The sequence below is a fragment of the Dermacentor andersoni genome, chromosome 4 (assembly GCF_023375885.2).
Source record: "Dermacentor andersoni chromosome 4, qqDerAnde1_hic_scaffold, whole genome shotgun sequence".
NCBI lineage: Eukaryota > Metazoa > Arthropoda > Arachnida > Ixodida > Ixodidae > Dermacentor > Dermacentor andersoni.
In genome coordinates this window covers 111,922,466-111,934,159 of record NC_092817.1, presented here as the reverse complement: position 1 = coordinate 111,934,159, position 11,694 = coordinate 111,922,466, and the positions used below count along the sequence as shown (strand labels likewise).

General features: G+C 40.5%; 1 protein-coding gene across 1 annotated transcript in view; it reads right to left on the bottom strand.

The window, feature by feature from the left end:
- Positions 1-1,238: 1,238 nt before the first annotated feature.
- The window catches only part of LOC126537470 (NPC intracellular cholesterol transporter 1-like), a 75,963-nt gene continuing 65,507 nt past the window's right edge, over positions 1,239-11,694 (bottom strand). The window contains exons 23-25 of the mRNA XM_050184479.3: positions 8,417-8,530; positions 6,396-6,558; positions 1,239-1,830 (exon numbers count right to left, since the gene is read on the bottom strand). Coding sequence (XP_050040436.1) covers positions 1,790-1,830; positions 6,396-6,558; positions 8,417-8,530 — 318 coding nt within the window. The 3' untranslated portion in view covers positions 1,239-1,789. The remainder of the gene's footprint in view (positions 1,831-6,395; positions 6,559-8,416; positions 8,531-11,694) is intronic.

Here is an 11,694-nt window from a genome sequence, read left to right as displayed (position 1 = left end):
CTGTGTAACACCACGATGCGCTAACTTAGAATGACTGGGCAATGCATCGCTCTAGGCTACATGTGTCAACTGCCTGCGACCAAAACTGATTACGGCGGTCGTCCAAGGTTGCGTCGTTACAAACAACAGGGCCAACTAGGCTTTCCTTCATAGGCGTAGGAAGGTAATTGCCTTAGAGGCGGAGCAAGGTACTTGATCATTTTCCAGCGTGACCTGCCCGAAAGCCTTCCAATCAAAGCACAATGTCACCTACAAGAGCACTATCAGTCGTTAACCCATCCACCAAATAAAATACGATACGGGGAGGAGGTACCACATGGGGACTGCGACAGAAGCAAATTTAAATCACTGCTTCCTCTGTTTAAATAAGAGGAAAGGGAAAGAGGTACTCGCAATAGAACCAGGACATTCGTTATGCAGGTAATTTCGTTGTAGAGGCACTCGACTGTACTGAGACATGCACATTTCGCTTGAAGTGTTCAAAAGAAAATTTCGTGCTTACCACTGCACAATTCTCAAATTTTGCAGAAAGATCCCGTTTTAGAGTCTATGTCATTCAGTGCAATGCTTTGCACAGTTAATTGCCTGGTTGTTAAGAAAAAGTGCAAATTTGCATTTTTTTTTATGGGGATGCAAGCTGCTGCAACAGTGGTGCAAGCATAAACTTGTATCGCCACCTGCGGCAGCGTTTCAGGGAGGGCTGCCGGGCATTCCAGAGGAGCGGCCAACATGCGTCAACCCTTCTCGACAGGATGCTTTAATCATCTGCTGGCAGGCAGCGACACAAGTTTATGTTTGTGCCGTTGTGGCAGCAGCTTGCATCCACATAAATGAAGGCAGCTTAGCACTTTTCTTAAAAACCAGGCAATACTGCGTTACACTGAATGGCATAGACTCCAAAATACAATCTTTCTGGTAAGTTTGAGCAAGAACAGTGCAGTGGTAAGTACAATATCCTTATTCGAAGACTTGAAGCGAAGTATGGAAGCCTCTGTATATTATGCATACTTTAACGTGCTTAAGCGTATTATGGCTAGTCCGGCAATAAAATTGGACAAAATTTGTTTCGGTCTTGTAGTTGGACATCTGCTTCTTGATTAACTTATGGCATATTGCCAGATAAGCTGGTTCAATCATGCATATTGAACCACAATGTGCAGTCAGTGCTATAAGCTCAAAGCAGCACCAGCTCGGACCCAAGGGCTGATGAACCTTGCACAGTAGGGAAGCCAACAAACAACAGTTCAACAATTTTATTGCATAAAACACCATTCAAGTCAGTAAGCAAACAAACTTGAGGTTACACAACCGAGGCATCTTAAATTTTATAAAAGGATGTTTCCATCAGTACAAAATCCAGTGATGCCTAGAATAAAACCTTGGCTTTGCCTCGGTATATAAGGCACATTCTAATTTTCACTCTGCTTTTACAGTGAACAAACGCAGATGAGTTACCTGCGCTGCCTTAAGTATGCGTATACGAAATGTGCCATCCCACTTTATTTCACCTCAACAAGCAAGGATGTTTTACGCAGTTCTTCTATATCAAGTGAAGTAAAACGTGTCATAAGAGCTGAGATCTTTAAAACAAAATCGTTACATCATAAATCTGTTAAACTACTGTAACAGAACAAAATGGCAAAGCAGGCACTCGGATGACATTTGCTGCCATTTTCATGGTGATAGTAATTGAATCTATCACACACATATATATGTACATATATCCTTTGTACAATAAAAACCTAACTTCCGCGTGTAGTGGCAAGATAAGACTAAGACAAGTGGATGTTCAATGTGATCCCGATGCCACAGACTTGGCTTTGAAAGGCCCTGAAATGAAAAACAGCCGAGCATTTAGCAGACAACATGCGAAAAAGATTAAACAAACACTTAAAATGCTAATCAAGCTCACGAATTCGGGACAGGTTTATGACTGTCCTACGAGACCACACAAACGTAGGTGCAATAAGTGGAAATGAAGTTTTCCAGAAGAACTCTCTCGAGTTGTCCCACCTCCACACTGAAGCAGCCTTACAGGACACTAAAGTGAAATGTTAAAGGGACTGCTTATAAGGCTTTTTAAGTATCACCAATGTTATTATTTATTTATTTATTTATTTATTTATTTATTTATTTATTTACTTATTTCACTTACTGTCAATCCCTCATGGGATTATAACAGGAAGGGCAAGTGCAAATGCTAGTATTTGCAAACAAAGAATATAGATACATTATATAATCACGAGTGTGTTATTGCAAAGGTTTTTGTTTCGCTAAACAAAAGAATTTAGTACTTCATCACAAACGTAATATAAGGGTACAATATACTGTAACCAAGAAGAATCTGAGAAAAGAAACCAAATAAGAAAGAACACCTGAAAACACATGTGACATAAAACACCTAATGAAATGATAAACAGGATGCAGTCACGCATATAATGCATCATACAAAAAGAACACTTAAAGATTAAAGCGTTAGGCTATGAACATCAGTAACAAACCGGAGTAAGTAAATCAAAGCTGTAAGGCGAGGAGATGTTTTTCCACTGAATTAGCAAATGTATCTAATGAGGAGCTCTTACTAATGGATTCACTGAGTTTATTACACTCTCTTATCGCTAAAGAAAAGAATGAATTCTTGAAGTAATCGGTATGAAAAGAATACTCATTGAGTCTTTGTGCGTGTTTATGTCGCGTTGGCCGTGTTTCATTTCTGGAGATGTATCTAGAGGCATCAATATTAAGCTTGTTGTGTAGGAGCTGGTACCTACGTTTAGAATGGGCTAGTACTGCTCAGTTTTGTACTGTTATGATTGCGGTTTTGTTAAGCAGTTTGGTGGGCGAGTCTGTTAGCTTATGCTTATTGAATATACACCGTAGAACTTTCCTTTGTACACCTAGTTTTTGAATTAGTTGTTTATTGTATGGGAACCAGATAACATTTGCGCACTCAAAGACTGACCTGATGAAAATTTTGTAAGCCAGAAGTTTTGTATCGGGTGGTGCTAATCGAAGGTGTCTTCCAAGAAAGAAAAGGCATTTCATTGCAGTCGCTGTAACATTGTTTATATGGGAGTTCCATCTGAAGTAATGAGTTAACGTTAATCCGAGGTACTTGTGTTCATGAACTCGTATTAGTGCCACGTCATTAATGGCTTGAGTTAATAAAGCTTGAGTTACTTTTTTTTCTAGTGATTGAAAGAACGGCAGAGTTCTTAGTACTAACGGTCATCTGCCACTCAGCACACCAGTTAGACACAGCTTTCAAGTCGTTTAATGTTATGTGGTCCTCACCCAAGTTAATATTTCAATAAAGAATGCAGTCGTCTAGAAATTGCCTAATGTTTCTTGTGATTCTCTGCTGGTAGGTCATTAATAAAAAATTAGAAATGAAAGGGGAGCCAGGATGCTTCCTTGGGGGACTCCCGATGTTACTCGGGCTGTCTGGGAAATCTGTCCATTCACTTGCACAAATTGGGCATGGTTAGTAAGATAGTCACAAATACAGTCAATTATGCGGCCTGTACTTAATGTAATCTCAAGTCTCTTTATGAGCTTTTTGTGTGATACCCGATCAAATGCCTTTGAGAAATAGCGTAGGATGAGGTCTGCTTGTCTGTGTTGGTCGATATTGAATTATATGTCATGGGTTACTTCCAGTAGTTGACTGATTGTACAAAGGCCTCTGCGAAAGCCATGTTAATATGGTGATATGATACTCTCCTTTCTTAAAAAAACGGTTATATGTTTTAGTATGATGTGTTCAGGAAGTTTGCACACGGTACTCGTAAGCAAAATTGGCCGAAAGTTGGACGGGTCATCTTTGTTACGATCATAAGCTTAGCACTGACAGCTTATCCAGGGTTCATACAGGATTCAGAGACAAAAATTCAAGGGTATTCAAGGACTTTCAAAACCCTGTCAAAGCTTTTTCAACACTGCAGAGCAACAGCCCATGCAGAAATTTTTACTGTAACATTTCCAGGACACTATGGATAACTTTATTGCACTAGAGATACAAAAATTATACTGGAAATGTTCAGCTTTGATCATAGGTTCCCAACGAGGCGTGAAGAAAGCAGTGTAAACATGTGAGGAGAACCAGCACCAAGCACCAGTGTCTCTTGCTCTCACCCACTGCTGGGTTTTCCAGTTAGGCACAAATCGTTGTACGAAACAGAACTTGTGCACTCAGGCCATGGATTTTCATATATAACATTGTTTCTAAAATAGGAATTTTGCCGGCTCCACACTGATCTTCATAGTGGTCGTATCACATAATCGATCTTGGGTTGTACTACTCAAGAAATTCAGGGGTTTTCAAGGGGAAAAAAAACAACTCGAGAACCTTTCAAGGGCCTCGAAAACATGCTTTTCAATTTCGATGGTTTCAAGGACCTGTGCACACCCCGTTATTTTTTTATTTCCTTGCAAACAATAGTATTCAAGAAAGTGATACTTGTGTTTCAGCTAGCTCACATGTTGTATACAAAAAGCAAAAGTCATGCATTTGTACATTGGTGCTTGCACTTGTTTATTCCTTGTTCCAAACAGCATGTCCAAACACCTGCAGCTTGCACTTAACAAGCATTTACAACCACGGGTCGAAATCAGCAGATTACAATGCAGAGTTCACAGTCCACATGAGACTTTCAAGTCCCCCCCCCCCGATTTTCATGTCTCCCAGACTGCTCCACTTTGCTGCTACCCAAATAAAAAATTCTGAAGTTTTAGGTGCCAAAACCACAATATGATTATGAGGCACGCTGTAGTGAGGGACTCTGATTTAATTCTGACCACTGGAGGATCTTTAATATGCACCCAATGCGCGGCGCATGGGCGCTTTTGCATCTTGCCCCACCAAAATATGGCCGTCGCGGTCGGGATTTGATCGCACGACCTCATGCTTTGCAGTGCAGCGTCATAGATGCTAAGCCACAATGGCAGGTCTACCCAAATCAAGTTTACGGGTCTGACATACAAAAGCAACAGATTATGAGAGCAGCCCAAGTGCAAGGACAGCGAAGAGGGGGACGCCCCAAAGTAATTTTGGCCACCCCGCCCGCCCGCCCGCCCGCCCGTCCGCCCGTCCGCCCGCCCGTCCGCCCGTGTCTGTCTATTTATTTATTTATTTATTTATTTATTTATTTATTTATTGAAAATACCTCATGGACCCTGTACATAGGGTTTTAGATGAAGGGTGGGCGGGGTTGATGTTTGCAAAGTTAGTTGATATTTCCAAAGAGAGACTCATTGGTGGCTTTGAACTGAACAGGGTTGACGTGAAAGACAATGTTGGAGGGAAGATTGTTCCAGTTGATGGCTGTTTTGATAGAGAACGACTGCATTTACCCGATTCTAATGCACATTTTAAAAAATATTCTTTTTTTTTTCAGATAATGTATGTCCTGAAATCGCTTGGGAAGTGCAATCTTAAAACCAGAAATGCGTTCACAACAGCCTACTGTCAGAGCCAGTCCCGTCAACGACACCGCCATTGCTATCACAAGGTAGTGACTATAGATGGCAACAGAATGAGTTCTTGTATAGCATGACGACGACAATGACACGCCGCTTTCAGTCCGATTACGAAAGCACATTCAAACAACGACTTATGCAACTTATTTTACATGTTTAGCTGGCAGCAACAAGTCGCATCGCATGTTCTTGGCATTCTGGAGAATTGCATACTTTGCAGGACGAACTAGAGAAGTGGGTAGTCTAGGCATGGGCCACCATGCTGTTTACGGTTGATGTAGGGTTGTATGATAAATGCATATCAAACACGCTATGGACCGTACAGAGGACAACGTATTGTGGTTCTTCAGAGACAGTGACAAAGTGCTTTCTGAGAGTAATAGCAATGGCTGTATATAAGCTTCAATTCTGTAAAGGTAAAGTATGCTGGTTTCGTCTTTTTCTTTTCGCCAGAATCAGAGGCATTTAATGTTTGCGTAGCTGAAAAATCAGGTGCGCGTTCAATTTATACATGTGTTTCGGAGCTCTAATGTAATTTTTACATTGGTTTTCCACTTTGAACTCACAAAAAGGGGGTGCACATTGGATTCAGGAATGTGCTCAATCCGAGGGCAAATACTGCCAAATGAATCAGCAGTGTGTGCTGGTGTTTGTTCTGCCTCTTGTTTAATTCAACCTACCCGATAATACGACCAATTTCCTCAGTCCTGTTAAGGGTTGATTAACAGAAGTCCACTGTGTCAATACGTGGGGCATGTTTCTTATCTCCATATGGATGTATAGGAATCCTGCATTAAAACCTGCAACCTGCATGTTCCCATATTTCATATGGGATGCTCCTACGTGATGTATGGCAACGTATGGGTTTTCTCAAGAGAACCTCAAGCCACTGCGATGAGTAATACACCGATACCCACCTACGTAACTGAGCAGGACGGGAAGGAAGATGAGCCCGTGTGCGGCGCCCACCAGCACAATGGACAGGTACATGCGGAAGTAGAAAACCCGGAACAGCTGCGACTTCGAGAAGGCCAGCACTACGACACCGCCAAACTTTGTCAGTGTGATGCCAGACAGCACCTGCAAATACCACATGCAAGCACAGTCATTCACTGCCAGCAGCAAGCATCAGCAACTTACAAGAATCGCAACTTGCACTATGCCACATATAATGTTAAAGACCTGTCATGTTCAAAGAGCTGTCGTGTTAGTGGCGAATCCACCTGCTATTTTGAAAATGCTTCGCAACATCTACAACATATTTTAGTCAGGGCCTTAAGCATTTAACACTGTTCAACATTTCGCACTGATTTAACTTTTGCTTAGTAAAATTTTACTAATTAGCTGCTTTAATTATTTTAGCAAACATATTGTAACTGCACAAGTGAAGATGGTCAGTGCTGAAGGAACGCATGCATAGTGGCAAGCCCTGGGATTACCACCGATCTCATCCACATCTACCAAAAGATACATCGATATTCCACACACTCACGCCACGCAGGGTACATGGGGAGGCTAAGCGGAAAACAGCAAAGGAAACACCAATGCATTCTGCTGTAGGTGTCAGCTGGAATCCTTGGCATACTTACTTGTCAAGACATGAATTACCTTATGGTTCACATCCAGTGCAATTCAAAGTTTACAAGAAAATTAACAAAAGTCAATGAAATAGGGCAAGCCGGTGCCAGTTCAGGATTGTAGACAGCATATAAAAAGAAAGAAAAAAAAACTCATGAACATACAACAATTCAAACAAGACAAATGCTTGTCCTGTTCAATTTCTTCCAGGCTCTTGTTTTACGGTACCCACAAGCATGAATCACTGAAACTCTTTGTCAAAGCAAAAGTGCACTGTAATGTGTTATTGGTATAGCCTGTTTCACACTACCGTAAGAACCCAAACATAACACGAGCGGGAATTTTAGGATTGCAAATAGGAAAAAAGATTCATCTGCATATAACATGGCTCTGAACAATTAATGTGCTTCGATAACCTTTTTTTTATGAGAGCTGCACTACCTGCTCATTCACCATAATTTTCCTCTGATGACATATTGTCAGGGAGGAATAATTAGAGGTACTAATCTGCACCGTCAAGAGCATTCAATATTCTGCACAACTTTGAGATATGCAACATAGAAGCCAGTGCAACTCATAAAACAGGTCATCCAGTGCCTACTAGCCTTAGGCATCCATCACAGTGCAGTGATACTCTAAACAAACTAGCACACACAGGCGCGGTAAAATACACGATCATGCATTAAGGTGTAAGTTAGGATGCAAGGTCTTGTGCTCAAGAATGTGCAGACCATGCTTCAACACAAAGAGAACACAAGGTACAGCGATATGGGACAATCACAAAGACAACTGCAGCATAAAAGAAAAAGATATGAACATACAAGGGGAAACAAAGCAGGAACAAAATTACACCTAAGCATGTGATACGAAGCAAAATTATTAAAAGTGCAGCATACACTGTTCCAGTCACTCTGTCTCAACATCAATCTGATATTAGAGAAGGCATAATATTCGCCTTTTTTCCATTTACCATAGTAAAATAATATAAGTTACCCACCTTGGTTACTAAATGGAAAGCTATGCCACAATTACACTTCGTGGAAGGAGAGTTAGAATTCATGCATTCTTTTAGTCAGCGCGGAGAACGATGGCACCACAGAAAAGAAGGGACACTGGACGAGCGCTGCTAAAGTGATAAATCTAAGACGTCAAATGATGCCTGGCATACTAGTCAGCTGTTATTACGCGGCTAACTACAGCATTTGTGTTGTAAACTAGAAGTTCAACACGTTGTGGATTGCCTTTCTCTTCCTTTTCTGTACAAATTATTTACACCTGTTCTCCAAATCTTGAAGCATATGTAAAAGCGAATTTGTTCACTCGGTAGGCAAAACGTAACTTAGTATCGACATCTACTCACAGAGCTTCCCATGGTTGCAAGAGATTCTTCAGACCGTGCAACACGAGAGGGCTGTCCACTCATGAGGAAAGCCCGGACAATGTGAGAGCAGAACTCCACAGATATGCCGACAGCCTGGGTTGTTATAAGACAAAAAATGTGAAGTGTGTGAGCATTCCAACAAGCTGCAACAAGCAACAAATTACTGGTCAAGAATGGGTAGCATCACTGAATCCCAAATCAAATTCAGGATAAGCTTCTGAGAAATAATGCTTGAACTAGTGAGAAACCCAACTTCCTCGCTTCCCATTTTGTGTCATAGCACAGTCTACCACAAACGGCAGTTGTGACATGGAGGTTTGGCATGCTAACACATTATCCGTTCATGGCATGTGATGTCATGCAATGCCAAAGCCTGCATTGTGGGCAGCGCTAAAGCATGTCCGTTGTCACCTTCTACAGTAAACTACAGTTCTACAGTTATATCGGCGGGACCGAGGATCTAGAGGGGGTGGTGTTGCTGTGGTTGTTAAATCCTTTGTCGATGTTGACGTAGAAAGCCAGATTGCTGAGCATGAAAGCCTTTTTTTGAAAATCAAAGTGAAGGAAACGGCGTTTTATTTGTGTGCAGTTTATCGTGCTCCAGACACTGATGAAAGCTTTTTGAGTAAATTGTATGACCGTTTGTTGTTGTTACGAAATAAGAATGTTATTGTAACGGGTGACTTTAATTTGCCTTTAATAAATTGGAACAATTTGTCTTTTGGATTATCGCATACGAGCGATAGAATCCTTGATGTTATGCTTGCTCTTGGTCTTGACCAAATAGTTACTGAATGTACTCGCGGAACATCAATTCTTGACCTGCTGTTCATTAGTGAAGGATTTAGACAAGGAACTGTTACAATTGAACCTGGCATATCTGACCATAAGTTAATTTCTTTTTCCTGGAAGGTCGAAAAATCAAAAACACGTGCGCTTGATGTCGCTACAGTTAAGGAATTTAGTAGAGCTGACGATGTGGCGATTATTGACTACATTGAAGAAAATGTTGGGATTACATGTGATGATGTGGAAAGCTCTTGGCAAAGGTTCGCTAATGTGCTTAGGCATTGCATTAAAAAATACGTTCCAAACAGAAAAATACTTAAAAAGCGGAAACATCCATGGATTACTCGTGAAATTATACACATTAAGCGTAGACTTAAGAGATATCGTAAGAAGCAGGGGACGTCAACGCCACTGTTTATAGAAATCAAACGTGAGCTATTATCAAAGGTGAGCTGCGCCAGGACTAAATATTTTACACACACATTAGCAGAGTTTCTAAAGACTGATCCGCAGAAATTTTGGCAGCATTTGAGTAAACCCAAAGATGCACTTACTAAAATAAAAGTTAGGGACAAGATTATCACTGATGCTGCCGAAATAGCTGAGAATTTTAATCGGTATTTCTACGAGGTGTTTTCAGAATTAGATGAATATGAAATAAAAGCAGTGGCTGCACCAGAGGATGGCATTGAGATAAATCGTGAGGGTGTTCTGGCGATGCTCTTGAAACTGGACACTAAAAAATCCGTTGGACCCGATGGTCTTCCAAATGTATTTTTGAGGCGTTACGCAGAACAAATATCAGGCTGCCTCACAGACATCTTTAAACTCTCATTAGCAAACGGAAAAATTCCTTCACAATGGAAAATAGCACGGGTGGTTCCCGTATATAAGAAAAGTGATCGATTGTCTGTTTCAAATTATCGGCCTGTTTCCATAACATCCAGTTGCTGTAAGATGCTGGAGCATATTGTAGCCGGTTACCTGCGAAAGTTCCTGAGCGATCATAATCTTTTGTCGGATAATCAGCACGGGTTTCGGCAGGGGTTATCCACAGTTACTCAGACTGTTTTGTCTGTACATGAATTTGCGCGGGTGCTTGATATGTCCGGGCAAACGGACGTGGTTTTCTTTGATTTTAGCAAGGCCTTCGATAAGGTGCCACATGGCAAACTTCTCTATAAGATGGAATGTATGGGTATACCATTTTTTATTATTCGATGGATTCAAGACTACCTTACAGACAGACGGCAATATGTGGAAATTAATAAGACCGCTTCTAGTGTTGTTAATGTTCATTCAGGAGTTCCTCAGGGAAGTGTGCTGGGACCTTTGTTATTTTTAATATATGTAAATGATTTAGTTGCGGTTGTTCCTAAAGATGTCTCTGTTAAGTTGTTTGCAGACGACTGTGTTGTGTTTAAACAAATTTCATCTGAACATGACCACATCTGTGTTCAAAAAGCAGTTTTTGCTATTGAAGAATGGTGTCTGAAATGGGCTATGGAACTTAATAGTGAAAAAACTGTTCTCTTACGTATAACTAGAAAGAAGTCTCCCATTTTGCTTCCTTACTTCCTTCGCGGCAACCTGATTTTGGAAGTTGACAAATATAAATATTTAGGCATAACACTCGACAATAAGTTAAAATGGTCGGCTCACATTACTAATATTTCTACATCTGCATTTCGAAAGCTATGGGTTTTACGAAGAAAGCTAAAAACTGCCCCTGCACACATAAAAAAATTGGCTTACGAAACTTGTGTGCGGTCTTTACTTGAATATGCTTCAGTAGTGTGGGACCCATACACAAAAAAAGATATAATGACCCTTGAAAAAGTCAATAGGAAAGCGGTTAGGTTTATATACGGAAAATACAAAAGGGAAGACTCTCCTTCGCAGTTAATGATCTCAAATAACATTCATACACTAGAAACCCGCAGAAAGATTAATAGATTGGTATTCTTAAACAATAGTTTAACAGGAAAAAATAAGCTCCAGCTTCCAGAGTGCATTAAGCGTCCTCTAGTGAGAAGGACTCGGAGCGTTCATGAGCATTCACTTGCTCCCATCTTCGCCAAAACTAACAGCTTTAAGTACAGTTTTTTCCCAAGAACAGTAGAAGATTGGAATTCGTTACCGGCATCTGTTTTTTCCTCACAAAATTTTTCTGATGCGTTACATCGTCTCCTTACCTGATATGTATGTTTTGTATCCTTGTGCTGCTAATATTGTATAATTTTATTCTTTTGGTATCCGTGTGCTGCTAATATTGTACAATTTTATTCTTTTGGTTTATTCTTTTGATATATGTGTGCTGCTAACATTGTATAAATTTTATTCTTTTGGTTATGTAACAATGTAAATTCATTCCTGCTTGGGCCAAGCAATGGCCTGCAGTATTCTGAAATAAATAAAAAATAAATAAAATAACTATATGATTAAGTAAAAAAAAAAAAAATAAGTCG